Consider the following 23350-nt stretch of genomic DNA (forward strand, 5'->3'; position numbering starts at 1 on the left):
TTGTCAATTTGGTAATGTACTGTGGGGACCAAGACCATTGGGGTTTGCAGGAAGGAGGCTGACTAGTTTTTCTGCTTATGTGTGGCTTTGTCCTGTCTCTAGAAAACATGAAAGAAAACTGTTCTCTTACATGTGTGGTCTTTACCATTAGCAGCCACACAATCCCAAATCCTCCCACTATCTGATGGTGGGCCCCTTGGAGACCTATCTGTTTCTGTTATTCGTGTGGCTGAATCCTTGGAGGGTCTGAGAAGTCAGTGCGGTGCGTGGCACCATGCAACTGGGTACTCCAGTGTGTTAGTGGGGCATACTTGTTATCCTTTCTTGACCCAGGCCCGGACTGCAGATGCTGCGCAACCCAAACTCTTGCTAGAAAGGAGACATGATAACTTGGGACTCCTGAAGTGTCCATGGTAAATCCCCTTTATATACCGCCTCAGGGTAGCTGTACACTCTCGTAATCCCCAGATTGTGTGAGTGGGGCATATTTGTTATCCTTTCTTGACCCAGGCCTGGACTGCAGATGCTTCGCAACCCAAACTCTTGCTGGAAAGGAGACGTGATAACTTGGGACTCCTGAAGGGTCTCTGGTAAATCCCCTTTATATACCGCCTCAGGGTAGCTTTACACTGTACACTCTGGTAATCCCCAGACCTCCTCCAAATCATGAAGGATGACTCATCAATGCGACTTTTATCACATTACAGAGAAGGTTTATGTAGACAGTATTGTTATTGTAGTGATACTTAGCCATGACGGAAAGCAATAATGTTGGCCATAAGCAGTTGGTTGTTGGCCTTACGTCCTTATTGCAGTTGAACAGAACTACAAAACTGGATAAAGAAAGGTTGGCCCTAGGTCGGAAACTCCTCTTGCGCTTCACTCTATTGTTGTCTAGTTGTTTAGCTGCGTGGTCACGGGTAGGGGGAGGTGCTGCCCACACCTCCTTTTGTGAAATAGAAAATGTTTTGGTCCTGGATAGCTTGCGCTTGTAAGAGGATTCAATTCAACACTACAGCTAAGTCAACGCCTAGTCTATAATACTGAATGAAAACCCTTATTGATATAACTTTATGTCCAGTTCATGCGTTCTGGATGACTACCCCTATATAACACCCCTCTCTTGGAATCCTCCTGACCCCACTGAGCCAAGAAGTAGTTCTGTTTTGCAAGTTTAAAGGTTTATTTGATAACTTAAACAATATATATTATATCACGCTTTATAATAAATTAATAATTGGATATCACACTTAATCTGGTATGATAAAGATTAACAACGGAGAATCTGGCACTAGCACACTTCTTGATAATCACTAAGGAGTTGACATGAAATGGATAAGATAGCAACAATACTTTTATGGTTTCCAATGGATGCAATGTGGAATGAAATGCAGTACAGAAAATAACTTGATAGGATTTCAGCAAAAACAATGTAATCACTTTCTTGTACAATTCACCCCCCCCCCCTTTTATGCAATGCAAGGAAATGGAAGGAAGGCACACAGTTCTCAGAAATGCAATTAAATGTGATTCAGTTCACCCAGCAACTTAGAATACAGACGTTGAAAACACAGGCCCAAATGCTTTTAAATGTGCTGGCAATGTAGAAAAAAATATGCTAAAATGCTTTTAATTCCCTCTAGGAGGTTCAGGGTGAGTGAAATCAAGTTATTATTAGTCCAGGCTCACTTTAGCAAGTATCTAGGAGTAACTAGCAGGTTAAACGAATTTCTGGCAAATGGAAGGCAAGCAGCAGCAGATTTTTACACGTGAAGAAATTTGCAAATCGCGGTAAATTTGCGAGTGCGTGTTCCGCGATTACGGTAAAACTATAAGGGGTAGGAATGTGTCTCTTGGTGCGATTAAAAGCTAAGATTCTAAGCTTTCAGATGAAAGTTACTGCAAGTCTCTAAGACAAACGGTCGCGGAGATATGAGCGATTTAGTGAAGGTCGTTTTTGGTTTTGCAAATTTTAAACGCAACACTTTTTCAGCTTTAAAAATGATGGCAGAATAACACAATTGCTAAGCTGCAGTTCTACTTAGATTAAAAATGGATTGAATTATATGATTTTAACTGAGAGATGTGTTCTGAGTTTTGCTGAGTACTCACAAGAGATTTTGAACCGGAAAGCGACTTGGTCACGGACTTCAGTCTGGTCAGGTCTTCCCGAGTTCCGCTCACAGCGCCTGGCCTCTGGAACTGCTCACAGCATCGGGGTCAGCACTCTGGATACAATGGCCTGGTCTCTGCTAGGCACTGGTTCTCTGGGTCGGGTCCTGCCTTCTCTTTGGATATTTCTGTCACCGGGTTCTTGCAAAAGTTCTTGGCAAAATTCAGACGGCGTCAGCCGGCTGTCTGAAGAGTTCAGTTGCAAAAAGATTTTCAGGCCTGTTGACAAATACTCTTGCTGGCAGTGGCCTTTTTGGTTAAGATTCTGTAGTCTCTGTTTATCTTGGAGTCTAAGTGTTGGCTCCTTGAAGGTTGATGGAGGTAAGTATGGATTTTTCCGGCAGAGCGTCCCGCTGCAGATGGAAATGAATGTCCCTACCTAAGTTTCAGTGGTCCATTTATATGTTCTGCAAGTGGGTGTGTGTGTTGGACATAACTAAACTTGCCCCTCTCACTTGTCATTGGTCCAGCTTTCATTTCTCCCCTGATTGGGGGAGCTATGTTGTGTCAGAGTGATGTCAGCCATTTATGATCTCTTGAAAAAACTCCCCTGTCATCTGTGCACCCAAATCTACATATGATCAAAATACATATTTCACAGTTACACAGTTGTTTGAAATTACATACCCATGTCACATATCACATGAGGTATACTCTGTCCCAAATCTGCTGTTTCTAAGAGCTTGCATTCAAAAATGGCAACTTTAAGCACTTCTTAATGTGCTAAACAACATTGGATCTTCATTAAATTTTATACAACTGTTCCTCACATATCTACCCACATACCAATGCATTTTCGTTTGTCTAGCTGAAACAGGGAGTCTGTAATATTAATAAACAGCAGGGTTTTGTCCCAGAATATCCCACAATTTGGAGTTTGGGCTTGAATTAAAGGTACATTTTTTAAATTAAGTCTCTCAAAGTTATACATTTCTGTCATTTGATTACAAAGAGTTATCAGTGTTTTTGCAAAATATATATTTTACTTTCAATTCAGTCCTCAGAGTGTTGGAGTCCGCCTCCAAGACTTGGGTGGGTCAGTCACATGTCTTCTGGCAGGCAGGCCTTTGTTGACAGTAAAACAGTAAAAATCAACATATTCCTTTCAGAGGAGAGGGGCCATTGTGTGGTCTCTGGGAAGCTGACATCAGGAGGCCAGGGAGCCACTTTGCATTTAATTAACAGAACCCTGTGATTTCCTGGCTTCTTGTGTTGAGTTCTGAAGTGTCAAGAGTTCTCAGGACAGGCAACCCCTTTGAACTTTTGATGAAATGAGACCCCTTTCTTTGCACTAGACAGTTTTGCAAGACAGCTCTCCTGTCAGAGTTTAGACCGCCAGCGCCACCCTCAGGATTTTGCGGTTACTGCATCCCTCCTTGGGATTTTTTTTTTTAGATTGATTCATTTCAGCAAGTGATATTACATGGAGTATATTGTCCATGTTCAGGACATGGCATTGGTGTGTTTCTGAAGTAAAGTAATTCTGTGCCCATGATTTTGCCATATTTGACATTCAAGAAAAATGAATTCCCCACAATTCTAGGTGGCTTTTGGCAATCAGCATTGCCATTCCCAATGGTTTCAGACTACTGTGCGGGTAGTCCAATGGTGGTTTTAGGCAGTGCCCTTCTGTGCCCATAACATCGGCAAAAATGAGTGGGAGCCTATTCTTCATGCATTTCCCTGTGCATTTTCTGGGAAGCTCTGGCCATCATGATGTTTTCCATGTCAGTACTGCACAGTTTTGAGGTAGGGCTCGGATGTCTGGGTAAATACATCCCACACGCTAGTTAATTAGATAGATGGATAGCTACACACGTTTTTCACAACCTCTTTTGGTTTTATTAGTGTTTATAGACAGTCTTAAGTGGTCAGCCGACATGTGTTTCGACCTCAACAGTCCTTTTCAAGGCTGCCGTGGTGTGCACTGTACCTCTGTCTGCAACAGGCTATACTTAAGCTCTCAGACAGAGGGACAGTGCGCACCGCGGCAGCCACGGCCCAAAAAGCCTGACCAGGATAGCAGGAAATCTCTAGCCCAGGATCTAACAGACAGGGCCAAATAAATTGCTTTCTTTAGCCTTGAAAAGGACCGTTGAGGTTGAAACATGTGTCGGCTGACCACTTAAGATTATCTGTCTATAAAACTAATAAAACCACAATGAGTTTTGAAAAACCTTTGTGTAAATATCCATCTATCTACTTAACTAGCGCAAAACAAAAAGGTTTTAAACTACATGACTACCTGGAAGGGAAAGACGCTTAAGCAGGAGTATTTTTAATAAAGGATAAACTGGTAAGATGAAAAAAAGCTTTGGCCAGAGTTTGGAATATTTAAGTTGAGTGATGTCCAGTAATAAGAAATGTTTGCTGTGGGTGGTAACTGGTGTGAGGAGTCAGGAATTAAACTCAGACACAAGTTGGCCATGATTTTGGTTAAAGAATTCTTATGGAATGTAAAAGGGGTTGGAAAAATGCCTCTGACCCTGCACTAAGAGGAATTTCCCTACCTAAACCAAAACTAAGGATCTGTCTTTGTCAGAATGTTATACAAAATTGTCCTGTGTCCAAAGTCTTATTCTGACCCTCTGACTTTGTTCCAGGGGGTAGTTCCTTTCCCCTGGATTCTTCTTTCCTCTCTGAGGTTTTTCAATCAACCGTTCTTTGGGCCTGTCTTGGCCAACACTTGCACACACAACTGACTGGCCTGATAATGTTGTCTCTTTCAATACACCTAGTATACATTTCTGCCAAGTGGTGTTGCTCCTTCCCTCTTTGTTCACACAATCCATTTCCTCAGTCCTGATACTTCTTCTCAGGACTTCTTTGAATCCAATCAACACAATCCTTTAATCACCTGATGTACTCTCCTGCCAGAGCATCTTGTTGTCACACATTTGTAATTGCCTGGTATACTCTCCTGCCAGGATTTCTGTTCATACAGGTCCTGTGCCTGCTCCCTAAGTTGCATATATATATATATATATATATATATATATATATATATATCTTGTTGGATAGTGTATCCTCTTGATATATTATCCTAGCTGGGTTTCCCATGTACTTGCATTGTATACGTTCACATATTTGAAAAGGGTTGCTTTTAGTCTAATTCCCCCTTGCCTTCGGTGTAGTCGCCTATATGCCCTGGTGTCCCCACTGCCTCTGGGGACTCACTGGCTCTTCTTGGCATTCCTGGATTCTTTTGCGAACAGCCGGTGAATGGTTTCCACCTGTGTCCTTCTCACAATCGCCTCTGTGTCATTCTCCAGTCTCTTGTGGCTTCCACTAGGCACATCTGCTTTCTTCTTGACTCGGGTAAGTGAAGCTCTGCCTGTTGTCACCTCTGAACGCCTAGGAGTCTCCCACCGGCTCCTGGCGTTCCTGAGGCGTGTCCTGGTGCAGCAGCTTCTTTCTTCTTCGTCGGCAAGCCGCCTGGCTCCAACATGCCGGTTCCAGCCTTTACTATCTCTCGTTCCTCATGGAGAGATGCAGCTCTCTCCCTCCAGTAGCCGCAGAAGCAGACCTAGACTGTCTGCTTCTTAAATATCACACATTCTGCATTGCTTGATTCCCTCTTCCTCGTCCCAGTATTTTGAGAATTCTAGGAAAGGCAGTCCAATGTTGACTATGGGCTCAAAGATCTTGGATAAACATCTTCAAATGTTTTCAAAGGGAAGCTAGTTCTGGATGCTTAGTAGGTGGAATTGAAAAAAGGTGGTTTCATAAGGTTTACAAGGCAGACCAAAGTTGGAAGGTTGGTCTATAGTCTTGGTGAAAAGGTTTTCCCTATTCTTCATAAGAGAAGGAGTAGATGTATGTAATAGACATGAGGGTTTTGGCTATGTGAGAGTTGTTCTCAAGGGGAAATGGGTGATACTATGTCTCACCCGATGAGGCCATGACATCTCCCCGGTGGTTGTCTCCTCCCATGTGACCCTCCCTCATATAGCCTCCTCCAGGGTCAGGTAGCGGCTGCTGTTCCCTGGCCACATGGGAGGAGGTCACCGTTGGGAAATCATTGATGACTCCACCAGATTCATCACACTGGATACATGGAAAGAAACAATGTGGAAGTCTGAAAGCTGGGCTGATTGACGTAGTGTTTTAAAGATAATGCAGCATGTTTTAAAGATAATGCGGCATCGTTTGAGCGTATCCACTACGCTAATGGAGTGATGTAATCGATTGTCCTGCTCTGAGATCAGTCTGTCTTCAGAGAGAGGAGTAGCCTTGAGAGGCTTGCAATGGATTCCTGCCAGTAGTGCATTGTCAGGTTGAGGGCAAACAATTGACTGGACTATGGTTCAGAAATATGAAAAGCTGAAGTTTGAAAATATATGGTATTGTATGGGTCAAAGAATATACTGCAGGGGCCCTATCATGCCCCAATGGTTTTTGATGCCTAGGTATGCCAAAATGGATTGTAATGCTAAACTAACTTGGCTCCTCAAATGCCCCTGCTAAATGTACTGGGTATTTTACCTTTAAAGTAAGATTGGGGCATAATTCAGGCCCCTGACATGCCCCCACACCCGTTTCCAAGGCTACAATTCCTGCTCAGGGCAATGTACCGAGGAGCTTTGGACATCAGAAGGGCTCTCTGGTTGCTCTGTGACAAAAGAGCATTTCAATTTCAGCCATGAGGCACAGATAGAAGGGAGGGGGGGGACTGTTAACAGGGTCTTTTGTCCCTTTCGAAATGGGAATGAGAGGGAGTGATCAGAAGTGAGAAGGGTGCATAATGCTGCATGCTTTATGAAATAAGGACTATGGCTTTAAACCCCAAGGAGGATTTGTTAGGCTCACTTTAATCTGCATGATGCTATTGTGACTTTGCATGCATGATGGGGAGGATAAAACTAAAGCCATATTTGTATTGCTCAACATATTTCCATGACAATCTATATAGAGTATAGCCAGTTTACTATGAAAGGCTAGTTTATTAATTAATCTGGTTTGCTTCCAAGGCATTGCTAGAAATAAAGTATTATTTAAGAACATGAAATGGAAAGCAAAACCTTAATAAATATCAACTAAACCTGGGAAGATGTGCTCCGTTGCTTAAATTGTCCACATCCTGGTTTCAATATTTAACCAAAGTGTGTGATCCTGGGCAAATTATTTAATCGTACTGCGTCTCATCTGCAGCTCTGTAAGTGATTCACTTCATAGCTTAAGTTAATATATCATGCTGTTATTTTTTTTTAAAAAAGCCTAATGACTATACAGTTGCTCCATATTTAATAATAGTGCAATGTAGTTATTTCCACCACAGTTATTTGCCACTTGGCTTAATTATGACAACTTATTCTAGTCACTTCCATGGTATGATATGATAGTTTATTTAAATAGCACCTTTACACAATGCGCTTCAAGTAACAAAGACTGATGATGCTCCTTGATACGATCGTTTCTGTGAAGTCTTTTCTGTTGGTGCAATCCATATGCAAATTAGGAGTTTTGCATGTATTTTGCCCCAGAGTGCCTGCACAGAGCTCTAATTGTTACCAAAAAAGTAGATTGGGGCAGGGATGTGGGGGTTTTGGTGCGCAAATGAGACCGTATGGAATTGTGCGGACGGCATTTGAGGGGAGGGTAGCACGACTTTTTTTCGTGGCTCGCCCCCCTCCTTACCCAGCCCAACCCCCCTTTCCCCCTCCCCCCGACTCTTGCAATGCTGGATTCACCCCTGCCCCTAGCATATATTTTCTTCTCGGTAGTGCCCACAGACCCAACATGGTGTTGGGGTATTTGCAGTCTACTCACACGTATTAAATATTTTGCTATACATTCAAACGTTGGATATGTGAATGCCATGGACAGTACAGCTCCAACGGTCTCTTGCATTTTCCTTTTGCGCGTTGTTTTAAAGCAACTTGATGGATTTACATAAAAGTGGGGAAAAGGGAATCGAAATGTGCATGCGACTACTAATTTCCGGAATAAATACGGTGCGGGTACCGTCCAGCATTTTTTCGTGCTGTACTTGATGAAATCCCATATGGGTGTCAGATTATAAATGTCCGCATTCGATGTCCCTTTGCCACCCTCCCTATTCCATAACTTTGCTCCTCCTGGCTGGTCACCAACATACTTGCCGATACCAAACTACGGCGTGTCTGAGCTGGCAAAGTTATTGGAAAATCCCAAAACAATGTCAGCGTGGCGTGCAGGATTGAAGCTTAGCATGGAGGCGCTAATGCCGTCTCACTAAGCTAGGTGGGTGGGTAGATGGATGAATAGGTGGGTGTAGAGTAACTGTGAACGCGGTCCCCCTCCTGAATAACATGAATGTTTCCCCATGAAGCGCTTGGGTTGAGTGAGGCTCTGTATAACCAACGAACGGTAGTTGGCAACGCAGCAGGTGACATAGCGGGGAGATCCCCATTGGACACCCCCACCTCCTTAGGTCAGAATAATAGTACATTGAAATGAATACACAGACAACTTTTTTAAAGTTCTTTGGAAAACACAAGGTCACAGTTTATTTGGAGCAAGACAACTTGGGACGGACCCAGCCACATCACAAAAAACAGTCAGATACGGGTGAACCATGTCACCTCTTTAGCCACTGGCCAAACAGCCAGATACGGGTGAACCATGTCACCTCTTTAGCCACTGGCCAAACTGACAAAAACTGCTCGTTATTCCAGCTACACTGGTACTACCAGCAGGACACTCAGGGGCACTGACCAGGAGATTGTTGGCCTAAAGGCCTAAGTAAGGGAGTCAGTGCCCGTCGAGGGATCGGCTCGAGCCCGGCCATTCCCGAGCTGCTGCAGCGTGAAGTCCCTCATTGGCTAGGACCGCCCCGATACTCCGCCTGTAACAAGAGAAGAGAATTAGGAACAACTCATACAACACACTAAACTTATCTTATCACTAATTAACTCTGTTCACCTTATCACTCCTATTGATGATGCGAAAGCCTCACCCTGATCCTACTCTACTACCAGTCTGCACGTATTAACTCCCAGTTACTACCAGTAGGACACTGTCCCATATATGCCACTGGCACAAGCTGACAACGCTTCTGGTTACTACCAGGAGAACACTGATTACTACCAGTAGGACACTGTCCCATATATGCCACTGGCACAGGCTGACAGCGCTTTTGGTTACACTCCAAATCTTACCGACCTTCAACTTGTTTGCCCCAAGACTTTACTATCAGGCGTGGGTGGGTGGGGATTAACACTAGGCGGGAGCTGCAGGGCAAAAGACTGATGGCCTGCCGCTCCCGCCCTTATAAGTGTCCCCGGGGAGATCCGACCGGAAGCCAGGTCCCCGGGGACACCTCTTCCGCCTTGCTGAGGTGGGAGGAAGAGGAGAGGCATGCCCAGCAACCGGAAGGGGGTGGCCAGAGGGGACAGCCCGCTATGTAGGCTGTCCCTCTAGCGCCCCCTGCGGGGGCCGGTCAGCCTCTTAGCGGGGAGATCCCCATTGGACACCCCCACCTCCTTAGGTCAGAATAATAGTACATTGAAATGAATACACAGACAACTTTTTTAAAGTTCTTTGGAAAACACAAGGTCACAGTTTATTTGGAGCAAGACAACTTGGGACGGTCCCAGCCACATCACAAAAAACAGTCAGATACGGGTGAACCATGTCACCTCTTTAGCCACTGGCCAAACTGACAAAAACTGCTGGTTATTCCAGCTACACTGGTACTACCAGCAGGACACTCAGGGGCACTGACCAGGAGATTGTTGGCCTAAAGGCCTAAGTAAGGGAGTCAGTGCCCGTCGAGGGATCAGCTCGAGCCCGGCCAATCCCGAGCCGCTGCAGCTGCAGCGTGAAGTCCCTCATTGGCTAGGACCGCCCCGATACTCCGCCACGCTTTGATGGTGGCTCCCGCTGCCATCAATGCCCCCAAACCATAGGACCTTACTTCTCCTTAAAACTTTCCTAAACATCTACATTGTTACCATACTCACCATTGGTTTACTGCAACCAGCCCTCCTTAGCTCACCCAGGCGGCTACCACCAGGAGAACACTGGTTACTACCAGTAGGACACTGTCCCATATATGCCACTGGCATAAACTGACAACGCTTTTGGTTACACTCAAAATCTTACCGACCTTTGACTTGTTTGCCCCAAGACTTTACTTATCAGGCGTGGGTGGGTGGGGATTCACACCAGGTAACTCGTGCGCCACTATGCGCAACGTCACCTGTATTTGTGTGGGCAAACGTCCGCGACCTAACTTGGCCGGATTGTTGCCCTCCAAATGACTTAATAACCGCCTTGGTGCCCGCCTCCCCTGGAGTCACCAGTGAATAGCAGGCAGCAAGGAATGCCACCTCATTCCAGGAGTGCCGGCCACACACACTCGGTACCCTTGAATCCCAGTTTGTGGCCGATCATCCATTGCCTAGCCCTTTTTTCCGCACGTGTCACAAATCAGTGGCCGATCAACCACGCTGCATCATCATAACCTTGCTGGTATTACCACTAGGCGGGAGCTGCAGGGCAAAAGACTGATGGCCTGCCGCTCCCGTCCTTATAAGTGTGCCTGGGGAGATCTGACCGGAAGCCAGGTCCCCGGGGACACCTCTTCCGCCTCGCTGAGGTGGGAGGAAGAGGAGAGGCATGCCCAGCAACCGGAAGGGGGTGGCCAGAGGGGACAGCCCGCTATGTAGGCTGTCCCTCTAGCGCCGCCTGCGGGGGCCGGTCAGCCTCTGACAAGTTGTACATGTAAGGGTGGTCTGTGTTCTTTTTTTTATCATTGGAAGCCATCACTATATTTACGTTACATTGCTTCCGTTTCCTTTACTTCAGCTGTTGGTTTCCTTTCCAAGCAAAGTGAAATTTCACTGGTGTTTTCTGTGTTGTAAAACTCTCAAAAATGGCATCCCCTTATACACGCGGCAACTGTCCCTCTCCTGGTACAAGGGGCCAAAAACAATGGGCGGCCGCGCTGTGCCGCCTCGTGGGGGACGCAGCCGTGCCTCTCCGTTGGTAAATAATGAATTGCTGGCTGCTCCGCGGGCGCACAGCTGACTGCGCGCCTAATTGACTTAGGCAAGCCTCCGGGTCACGTGCCGCCAGTGGAGGTGTGCTGTGCCTCGGTCTTGAGAGCCCCCCCGCCCTGCCCTGCCCTGCGTGCACGGGGTCGGGTGAAAGCTGAGCTGCCCGGAGACGCTGGGGGGTGGCTTTAAAGCCTGCACCCCCCCTCCCCGTCCGCCACCTCACTCACCATGGGATCCTTGGAGATGCTGCATTTTTTAATCCTCCTGTCGTTCTGATTGGATTCCCCGGCAGTGTCTAAACGTGTCGCGATCTGGGAGCCGGCGTTGACAGGCGTTACACCTGAGCGAAAGTGGCATTTGATATCCTCACATCGTGTATGCAAACGACTAGTAAGCAGCCCTTGCGGGACTGTGCGCCCCGGGGCAATGTTAGACTGAGCTGCTTCGCATCTGCCAAGCACTCCCCGACGCGATGACAGAGGAGCCATAGAAGCAGAGCAGAGGGGGACCAGGCGACCTCTCCCGACCGCATGCCGACGGGGAGCCCTTGGGGACTCCCGTGGGAGCGAAAGAAAGGGGGACCCAGCACGTCGGACCCGACGTACGGGATGGCGTGGCAGAGCACTGCCTGCTGCTGTCTGTCACGCTAAACTGCCTTTAAGCGAGTTATGCTGGAATGCTAGACATGGTATATTGTGTTTCTTTTTCTCTTGAAGACAGCATAACAGAGAACAGTAACCTGCCAGCCCAGCAAGGTGCTATTTCTTTCTCGCCAAAAACTTTACATGGAAATCGATTGATCAGCAACTTCCAGAACAGGAAAGCTTTGGGCCACAGAGAAAATAATTTGCTCTTTAAGGACACGGGTTTCGTTTTTGTTTTTTAACCGAAAACCTGAAAAGGCAGGCATATCTTCAAAATGCAGGTTTCTTTTGCTTGCTCGGAGCACAGTTTGAAGACCAGGAGTGCCGAAGACCGGTTAAACAGGCAAAATGCTAGCAGTCCAAGCCTGGCCGCCCGCACCAAATTTAAGACTGTGGCAATCGTGGCCCGGAGCCTGGGGCACTTGTCTGTGCAAAATGTCCCCTCCTCGAGTGATGCCAGCATGAAGGAGCCGGGAATGAAATTTAGGTATGGGGCATGCTGTGTGGAATGTGTGCTGGGGATGTTGCCTCGCTGGCGAGCGCTGCTAAATGCAAATCTCTTTTCCGGATCATCACAGCTGGCATTTTATTTTTGTTTGTCACTTCAGAGTCATGTGACTGGATGCATAGTCTGTAATTGGGTTTGTGTGTATTTTAGGCCACTTCCTTTTCTGTGTACATTTGGAGGCATTTTTTTTTACATTGAAAATGGTATTGGGAATTAATTACTTAGCTACAATGTGAAGTAGGATTGAGGACAGCATAGGGTAATGTAATGTTAAAGTGGTCTTTTATAGCACATTTGTGCCAATTTAAGTTGGTGGATTATTGGTGTATATGTTTTTGTAATACATTTGCAGTAGGGAGTTTGTGGTAGGCATTGGTAGGAGTGAGTCCTGAGGCGTTGCTAGCTGCAGGCCAGAAGTTCCTGATAACTGTATGCCTATGATTGCGTTTTTGGCAGTGACACTTGGGGACATGTTCTATCTGGAGGGGAGCACCCAAGACCTGCTTGCTGCCAGAACAGGTCTCGAGTGCAAGGGTACGGGGGGGGGAGCCACTGATCCCAAAGGTGATAGATGTTGTAGACCGTGTAGTAAGCTCGAATTGGCCTGTGGTTAATGATGCAGTGATGGTGGGCTTTGCAGAAGTATGATTGTGATGTGCTTTGGGGTCCTTGACATACTGTACAGGTAGCAATAAAATGAAAGGTGAGTTTAGTTGGGGGAAGGAAAAGTATTTGGGAGGTCTCTTGAGGAGTCCTGTTCAGAGTGTATAGGCTAGACCAGCCCGGTAGTGTCCATCGGTGGCACAGGGAAGGTGGTGTACTCTTTAGTTTTATTTGGGACAGCAGCGTTCTTGCTTCTAGAGGCGTCACTAGGGAGTTCTAGGAGGGCTATAGTCCTGGGTCTTTTGGTTGTAGCCCTGGATAGAAGCTCAGAGGCCGCAACCAAAAGGCTAGCTAACCCAGAGTTCCATCAGTTCCGACATTAGCGTAGCCTCAGAACTTTTCCAGACCTTGCTTCCTTTTTTAGGGTGATTGTTGGGCGATGGTAGTTCAGCATGTCCTGAGGAATCCAGTCTCTGTTATTGACAAGGTAAAGTGACCTGGTAGGGATTACCTTGGTAAGCATGCAAGAGATCTATTCAGCAGAGGAAGAGATGGACTCACATTTTATGTCTTGGTTTGAAGGGTGTATGGTGGATACAAAGGAGGTTGCTGCTTTGTCTGTGCTCCTTCTGGTCAAGTTCTGGTTGCTGTGTACGGGGGGAAGAGGCTGTGTTGATGCCCCATGTCTGATGGAGAAGGAGGAGTTGGAGTGACTGGCCGGATTGAATCCGGTGCCTAAAGCATTCTCGATTTAAGTATTGTGCACATATGGCTTTCCATGTGTAGTTGAGACTAGCCCAATTGGGTCCTGTCTTTAGTGCACACTCGTTAGTGACGTTAGTGCCCCAGTAGTGGGAAAGCAAAAGTAGCACACAAAGTATTTCTAACATTCCTCTTCCCCAGTACATCGCTTCAAGCTACACCTCTTGCTCAACCTTCCCTCCTTAATTGTATTGACAGTTTTAGGTAAATGAGACTATTTCGTTTTTATGAATTGCTCCCAGAAACTTTCAGTAATTTTTGTTGGTTTGTCGGCCACAAGGGAACGATAACACTTCTTCTCAAAAAAAATCTTCACAGTGCTTTTGCAAAGTTGCAATTTTGGAAGTTGGGGTGTGTGTGCGCATGTGTTTTTGTTTTGATTTGGCAGATGTTTGTATATAATCTTTCACCTGTGGCTGTAGATCCCACCTGGGGATGATGGGAGTTAATTCTCTTCCGACCACCAATAAGCAGACATCCCGCCATATGAAACCAAAGCCTCACCTTTCAGCCTAGTAATCCTAGTAGCGTCCGAACAGGCACGAGGCTCATATTTGAAGGTGATGTTTAACCTTCCAAGTCTATCAAAGGAAAAGCACTATGGTGGCCGGGGGGGGGGGGGGGAATAGGTGCTGTCATGGAACATACTTGTTATATTTACCTTTTAATAGCTCTTCCACCAGTACAAACGCAAAACAGTTCTTAAAAGGACATGTCCATGTGTTCAGTGAGCTCGTCCTCTACGAATGCCTTTTGGACATTTGAAGATGTATTGAACACCCAGGTCAGAAGAATTGGTGGTTTATATATTGTGCTCGAAACAATGTGAACAGTAAATGTAATTACATGCATAAATACATGTTATAAAAAACACTGTGTGCACAAGGTTTACATTTATTCTGCACATGCTCTAGATTACAAATTAACCATCACTACTTCTTACCTTGCAATCATGTCACAGCCAGTTGCGAGTATTGCAGTAAAAGAAAACGACCATAACATTTATACAAATGCAAAAACAGGAAGAGCATCTTACTTTCGGTTTGGTTTAAATCCAAATACAAATAGCAATCAAGTATTTTGAATACAGATGCTCACCCTGTTCCATTAAGGGCGCATTCACCTTAACATTCCATTGTTTTAATAGGTCACCATTATTTTTGTCCCCCTTGTCGTCGTCCTGCTGGTGGATGGGAAGTTTAGTGTGATGCAGCAAATCGAATCCGCTGATTTGAAATTAATTGTGCAGTGCTGTCTGCAGGGCTGGATTGGCCCCATCAGCAGACAGAGCTCACCCTCTGCATTGTCCACAAGGCTTTGTGGCGCCTGGGGCCACAATACCTTCAACTCTCTCTTCCTAAGTATCTACCTTTTCAAGATATTCCCTCATCCGCTTCCAACTTCCTCAGGGTCGGTCGCTTCTCCAAGCAAAGAGTTGGTGGTAGATCTCTCTCTTCGGCTGGGGCCTCCCTCTGGAACGGCCTCCCTGCCTCCCTGAAACTTGAGGTGAACCACCTCCGGTTCTGTAAGCACCTCAAAACCTTTCTCTTTGCTTCAGCGTTTTCTCCTTCTCTCCCCTGCTGACTCCCTGGTTGAAACCTAACCTGCACTGGTTACCTGGCCACCCTCTGATCGATCTTGAGCCCAGGTCCCCTCCCCAGCCAGTCGCACACCTGCATTGCTTTCCTGGCAACTTGGTGACTGTTTCTGTAGCCCCTCAGTCCGACTTCCAGCTCCTGATACATGTTGTCTGCACTTACCGTTACCACTTTCTGGCTGCACTTCTACTATTGTTATTTTTTATTTTTCCCATGTACTGCACTGTCCCTCCCCCCTTCCCCCTTCCCTCCCCGCACTCTCCCCCTTCCCTTTCCCACGCACTTGCGCGATCTGAATGACACCTGGCCTAGTAGGATCGTTTTGTCTGTCTTCCCCCTACGTTGCCTCGTCGTGCCTTGAAACACTTGTGTATAGGCGCGTTTTAAAAATGCCATATCATATATATCATATCACCGGCACCCTTGCAACATGTTTGACTTTCTCCTCGTCTGTTTATAGATCCTTTGCAATACCATGTAAACATTCGTTTTGCATCCCTGGTTTTAGCTGGGAGATGAATTCGATCTTCTAGCAAGTTAGTGTCCTAGCATACAACGCCCAGGCTTTTCTGCACTTTCCACTGGGGTACACAATTTCTCACTAATGTGTGTACTTTGTTCACATACCAGCAATGGTCAAGGGAGCGTGATAAATATCGCATCAAATAGCACATATGTACATTTGGGCAGCATTAGCCTTTAGCCATTTCGTAGAGCCCTTGAAAGCGGGGTCCACCAGCCACGCCATGGTGTAAGGATAACCGCTGACTATGTAAATAGCTGCCACTTCGATTCACTTCACTAACATGTATTTTGTGTGAACAGCCTGAAACTACAGATTTGATTTGGCTTTGGAGGCCCCTACTTTAATTTCACTGAAGGCAATATTCTACAGTGGCCTAATACCATCTTAAATCTGTGCGCAAGCTGAAACCAAAGCGTGGAAGATTTAAAAGGTGGCATTAGACACCTATAACCAGGGCACACCACATTATACGTTATATAAATATAAGCTAAATGTTGTAGTTTTGTTTCTTTTTGCAGTTGAATAAAAACAATTGTGAAATACCAAATACATACACACGTACACAAATCTAGTGCAGAATGTGTACTTTATCTGAATGAAGTTCTCTGAAGAGTCAAGCCATTCGCCCTGCATCCACTCTTTAAAAATAAACTGGGAGATTGTGGAGGTCAGTGTGCAGAAAGTCTTATTTATTTCACTGTGATGTTGCGGCAAAACGAGAAAGAAAATTCTGAACTGTATGTGGAATGGTGCAGATGTCTCCTGCCGCCCCCGCATTCATGCCAAGTGCCATCTGTACCATTCCATGTACAGTTTCGATCAAATCACAACATATCATGGATACCCAGCTGAGGCTGAGGATAACAATCCGTTTAGGGATGTGACATAATGTGTGCTGCTTTGTACTTCCTTCAAATCAGTTGTGTGTGTTTTGCAGAAAGAATCTTGGCTCCAATGTGTAACATTAAACCATGCAGAACTGAGAATTGTCGCTATAAATGACTCAATTGGCAGACAGCCCAAAGATAAGAAATATTGTGTAGTAGAACGTTTTCTTGTTAGAATAATCAGGTTCATTAAAGCCTGTCGAAACAATTTGTTCAGTCCAAAAATCTGTTAATCTAGCGCGGCTGAAGAAATAAATTATCAATTCTTTTTGGAGGAGCAATCCAAATGTAAAGATTCTGTTTATGCCCATTTCTTTATATGAAGGTTCTTTAATAATCTACTGCAGGGAACTCCATGTGAGATATGCATTTCTATCCAAACTGTACCAGTTCGGATACACTAATTGTGTGATACGGAGACCTGTCAAAAATTGCATATGGGACATTTTTAAAATGTTAGCAAAGCAGCAACGCTAGCTAGTACAACCAATCCAGAGTACACACGTATTTGCCCTAAGCATTGATTTACTGTTGGAATAAGCCTCTGTAACAGCCTCCCTGCCTCTGTCTTAAGCCGGGCCTTCTCAAATTCCCCAGGACCTTTGTCTTCTCTTTCTCTCTCCCTCTCCCCTTCTAACCGCCTTTCTCCTGCTTCCCTCCTCCTTTATCCTCCCCAACTCTGCTCAGTTTCGCTGACTGGTCGCCTGGTGCACCTCCACAGCCTCACAGGTCCCAGGCTCCCCCACCAGTCCTACACTTGCCTCCGTGCTTCTGCACTCTGCCTGGCACTACTGCACTTGAGATGCATTCCATTAGAGGGCCAACCTATCTGCACTTAACCCAGGCACCTGATGGACTGGGCACACTTTCCACCACTCCCTCCCACTTCCTGTCTGCCCACTTGCACGACCTTGAATGCACTAGGCTTAGCAAGATAGTTTGTCCTGTCCTCCCTTTGTCTCCCCTCCCTAGCTTGGTTGTGCCTGAAACACTTGTGCATAGGCGCATTATTGATGATGACCTATCATCAATCAATCTGAATGTCGCCAGGCCTAGTAGGGTAGTTTATTGTTCTGCATGTCCTTCCCTCCGCCCCCCTCTCCATACTCCTTGTCATGCACTTGTACTATCTGACAAATCATTAGGCCTAGTACTGTAGCTTATTGATTGTATGCCCTTTCCTTCTCCCCCTCCCCTTCTCTCCTGTTATGCACTTGCTCTAGTTGAAATGCCTCAGGCCTAGTGTGCTAGTTCATTTTGTTAGATCATTAGGAAACTTCAAGGCCTAAGAATGACTACTGTATTCCCTTGTTCCCTTCCAGCCTTGAAGCGCTCTGAAGCACTTCACTAGTGTATAAGCACTTTACAAATAAACAATTACAATAATGTGAAATTGCAACATCATAGCATCCTTTTTTTAAAATAATTGTTTTATTACATTTCTAAATAATAAAATCTACAATAACGAAAAATAAAATGCAAAAACAATCACAGCACTGTATAAATGATGCATAGGCATGAGGCCCAAAGGCCACAAAACAACATGAAGAGAATACACAATACTGAAACTCCTGTAGCGCATCTGAGAGGTGCATTTAACATTAAAATAACTGCATATGCTCCAACAGGAACACAAGGGACAGCCAACTTGACACACTCTGCACATCTTTCCTGCAAAAAACGTCACTTGGCCAGACACATTGACAGGGAATTGGACTGTGCTTTGAAAATACCTGTAGACAACCTGCTACAATACAGAGACCCAAGAGAGACAGCACAAATACCCTTTGGTTGTCACCTACTACCCAGAACTAACCCAACTGAATGGGATTGTTAAGGACCTACAACCAATTTTCAACAGGGATGAACTGAGAGACTTCTTCAAAGAAGCTCCTCTAAATGCATACAAGCAGCCGAGAAGCCTAGCACCGTTTTTATCAGGAGTATATTTCCTCTACATCGAGTACAGGGGTGACATGGAATGTACCCTTGCAACATCAGAAGATGCAAAACGTGGCAACACATCGGCACCAGATCTGCCATAACAACCCAGCTGAACCCAACCGTACAAATACAAGAAACAAACAACTGCAGATCATCCAATGTTGTAGACTTCATTCAATGAAAAAAATGCATTCAAGGGAATAATGTGGGTGAGACCTGCTAGGAGCTTTATGAAAGGATGAACCTACATAGATGCACCATCTCAAACCACAAAACAGAAGCTTTGGTGTGTCGACACTTCAAACAGGATGGGCATTCATTGCAGGATGTATTAAATGGTGGCCTCTCAAATGCCACACACAGAAGGGCGTGGGAGTTCAAGTACCCGAAGATGCTTAACCTGACGGACAGCGGTCTTAAAGGATAGTTCCGGGACTTTTTTTTTATTGTCCCTACGGTTCGGCCATGTGTTTTTAAGCATAAATCAGTAGATCGTAGAAAACTTTCCTATGGACCTTACCCGACTTTTCGTCCATTAACGCACTCGAAATCAGCCGCCATTTTCTGATAATCCTATCATTTCCCCCCATCGACCTGGCTCACCTGCGTTTGCGGCACTAAATCATATCCCCCGCCCCTGAAACAGACTTTATCAAAACATTCATATTCCCCGCCTCTATCCGTGACGTGACTGTGCTGCGTAGGCAAACGCGCCCAGACGTCTTCTACGCGACTCCACACAGAACCCGGAAACCAACACAGATCAGCTCACAACACAGCGCGCCACAATTCGGAATATGAAACTGTACTTTTAAATCAAACCGCAAGATTGTAAATTTGGTAAAGTACATTTATTTGACATCAAATGTTTAGAGAATATTCAGCGATTTGCATTTTTCTTTGCTCTCGATCCAAAATAGTTCGTCTTGAGGCAAGCGATGTTCGTGTGCAGTACACCGGGTGTTGGTTTACGATAAAATAAGCTCTTCGGTCGCACTGATAATCGCATGGCTGTTCCAACAACGAGGCACTAGGCCACCACAACGGTCTGTATGTTGCATCTAGCCGTTAGTACCGCGTAAGGGCATACTTGTACTTGGCGATCGTCCCATAAAATGGTCAGGGTGGTAACGTTGTTCACGCGGAGAAGCAACTGGCGGTTGTAAAAGCCATCCGCCGGTGTCTGGTACTCGTGACACATACAATAATGAAGGATGTACCTGTTTTAAAAACATAAAAAATGAAATTAGTCTCACCATCAGATCTTTATTAAAATTATTCATTTTATATATTAGGTCGGGAAATTATTTCATAGCTAGGACAGTGCAACTGGGTATTATACGTCAAGGGGGGGCTGTAGGATACTGAGACAGTCCCCCAGTGCAGGGGTTGACAGGGAGGCAGTGCAGGTGGAGAGTGGAAGGGCCCAGGACCGAGGTCGCAGACAGTGGACCAGTTGTAGCAGGGGAGAGGGAGAGAGAAAGCAGAAGCAAAGAGGAAGGTTTTGAGGTGCTTCCGTAAAAGGAGATGGTTCTCCTCAAGATAGTGCGCGGTACAAAACAATATGCCACATAGAACGAACAAGTACAACTTAACCCGTCTTTAAAGCTACTGTATAGTAATTAAATTGCGGTATAAACTCATCTAAAGAGTTACTTACATTATATTTGCATTTTCCATTGTGTCTGTGCGTAGGGCAGCCCCGAAATACCACTCCTTCTATGCCGACGTTATTTCTTCTAATGAACGAACATTAAATGGCTTTCGTTTCTGAAATTATATTCATTATCGTTTCTTACGTTATTGCCCCACACCCCCAAAAAGAAGTCTTTCGGGATGGTCCCGGCCTGTCAAGGTCAAATAACAATAGAACCTTATACTGAGTCGTGGGCCATTCCGGCACCCGAGCAAAAAATCAAAGCAGCTGACCTTCACTTTGAACGAGCACACATTCCTAGTTAGCTACATTCAGTGTAAGGCCATCTCACAGGACTTGAAATTTACACTCCATCTTTGCATTTTGTCTGCGTGCATTTGCAGCCCCAGCGAACCATAAATACGGAGACATTCTATATTTTTTGAAAAATGATTTATATTACTGTTTGGTTTAATTTAATGCGCAAATGAACAAGGGTGGAGAGACACATTGCATGTACACTGAGCAATCACTTTTATTTACACAATACATAGCTACACATATTCAATGGGCCTGCGACATGAGGAGACTCGAGAGAACAGACAATCAAATTACAATCATTTAAACCGTGATGTGTATTTCTCAATGAGCTCTGCTTTAGGTGGACATGGAACAGAGGCAATGTTGGGTGGCAATGCAGTTGTCCCCTGCACAGGTTCGTTCACAACTCCATGTATGTGCCTATCTAGGACATCAACAATAAGTCTCTCAATAAACTCATATTGCATATCCTCAAACACTGGTTTGATCACCCATTGTTTACTTCTTTTGGTGAAGGCCTTATTGTAGCGAAGCGTCCCTAAAGTTCCGGTCGTCCTACTTTGTTGACGGCCAACATTATGGTTATGTGCCAAGACCGCTAGAAGAGTCCGATTTATCATGCCCTCCATGCCAAAATGCAATCGTTTTGGCCTGTACTTTAGGCACATATTGTGGAACACCTCCAAATCTCCTGTGTGGCAGAATTCCGTGAGTCCCCTCAAATCTCTTGTTATAGTTTTATCAAATACAATCTTTTCAATGGCTTTGTGAGTGGGTGATGAAGGAATCAATCACTTCTTCTTCCGTGCCTCCTCTGTGGACAAATGGCCATGTTCACAATTGTGGAAATGCTGGTTTGTGGTCCAGCGGTGAACGTTGCTACAGTGTAGCATTACTGACCGCCATTTTTCCAGTAGAATTTCCAACGACCCTCCACATGTTTTTGAGCTCCACCAAAGATGGTTTCTGATTGACTTGGACCACTGTGAAATACCTTGCATATCTTTTTTTTTACCTGCAGCCGACATTTTTTTATTGATTGTTTTTGCAAGATGCCAAACGTCAAATTGGTGATTTATATTTTTGTACTCTTCTCTCATTGTCTTGGCAATTGAAACGTGTCTGTCCGTGGCTATCAGGTCGATCACCATTCCCCGCGATTGTAGTTCTTGCAATGATGCTACAAAGCCAACTTTCTCCATGGCCACTGAGGATGTACTTTGTGACACCTGCACGACCACCGAACTCACAATTTTCTTACTTTCCATGTCCTGAAAGTGGTAGGTGCAGTACTTGGCTGAAAATCCTGGGCTGTCGCACTGTCCATCACCGGCTAGCCTGAACCGTTTGCCCGCGAATGTACTATCAATAGACATTTTTTCCATTCTCCAAGCTTCGCTAATGGCTGGAAATAGATAATCGGTTTGGTATTTGTAGAACTGAGTTTTCGCAATGAAATGGATTCCCACAAACTAAAAGAAATACTGTAACTTTTTAAAACTTGAACCACTAAAAAGTGCGGCCGCTGCACAAAGTAGATTGCCTACTGGCAGTTGCCCCAGCATGGGTTGTGCAGACCATGAGAAAGGATGATATTTTGTACAGGTGGCATGTATTTTAAGGTTAGTGCCTCGAATTGCACGAGTCACATTAATCAATGGCTCCCCACATACTTCCCCACCAACCGAATGCCCACATTTCATCCTAATAATAATATCAATCAAACAACTATCGAATACAATGAATTTGGCCTCTTTCCTTATACTGTCACTCTGCATCCCAGCTGGTTCGGCCTGTAACGTTGAGGACATGTCACTCACATGAAAGGTAGAATCTCTGATATCGTCTTCCACTATGTTCAGTGATATTGATGGCGTTTCATTGTCGTCCACTTCATTCTCTTCCATTGCAACATCTGTTCCTTCTCCGGCGATGGGTGAATAAAACAATTTCTTCAACTTTCTCGCGGTCTTAGTTTTTGCGGGTGTGGATTCTGTGAATTGATCTCAGACTGCATCCGAACTACCAGGAGGACATTCACTATCAATGGCTGGTGGTGGTATAGCTCCGTTGTCAATCACTTCATATTCTTCCCATTGGCACGATGCATCTCCAGTCTCAAGTCCCTGCCAAAAGGTTTGACAAGCAACATCTCTCGTTCGCTTCACTGTCTGTGTAGATCTAGTTCGTACACCCACTCGCAACTAGAGGACAGATTGGAAAAGGGATGTTCAGTTTAAACACAACTTACAGTATTGAACTATTAACAGTGAAAAACAACATAATATAGTGACCAGGACACTAACCTTCTTTTGCTTTCTTTTCTTTGAAACTTTCATGCCTCGAACTTCAACATCAGGACGCTGTTGCTCCGACTCGTGTGTGCATGTCTCCACTTCCTCTTGCGCTGCAACGACTATATTTTCATGATAAGCACATCCATCACGCACTGACGCTCCATCGACTCCCTGAAACATAGAACTTTCATTAGTATGTATAATAATATTGAAAACACAAAATGTACTTGGGGACCAATACCCACGTACATCTCAATAGCAAAACACGAATGAACGCTTTGTGTAGAACATTCAAACGACAATTATTCACGCATTGTTGATCTAGTTAGATGGAACTGTCAAGATCCATACCTCGGGCTCCTCATAGACTTCCATTGATGATATTATTGAAGATGATGCTTCAGCAACTCCCTGAAACACAGTAATTGCATTAGTATGGTTTTCTATTTTGTTAAAAAGAACATAAACTTT

The 23350-nt window shown here is 45.1% G+C and overlaps 1 protein-coding gene across 7 annotated transcripts in view; it reads left to right on the forward strand.

Annotated features, from left to right (window-relative positions):
* The window catches only part of KCNAB2 (potassium voltage-gated channel subfamily A regulatory beta subunit 2), a 1347681-nt gene that overhangs the window by 760163 nt on the left and 564168 nt on the right, over nucleotides 1-23350 (forward strand). The window contains exon 1 of one of the 7 annotated variants that reach the window (XM_069610270.1): nucleotides 11422-12284. The exons of the other annotated variants lie outside the window; for them this stretch is intronic. Within the exon in view, the coding sequence (XP_069466371.1) occupies nucleotides 12073-12284 (212 nt within the window). The 5' untranslated portion in view covers nucleotides 11422-12072. Of the gene's footprint in view, nucleotides 1-11421; nucleotides 12285-23350 lie in introns of those variants that run through there. 7 annotated transcript variants of the gene reach the window in all.

Source organism: Ambystoma mexicanum, chromosome 8 (assembly GCF_040938575.1).
Source record: "Ambystoma mexicanum isolate Mex_15411 chromosome 8, UKY_AmexF1_1, whole genome shotgun sequence".
NCBI classification, from domain to species: Eukaryota; Metazoa; Chordata; class Amphibia; order Caudata; family Ambystomatidae; genus Ambystoma; species Ambystoma mexicanum.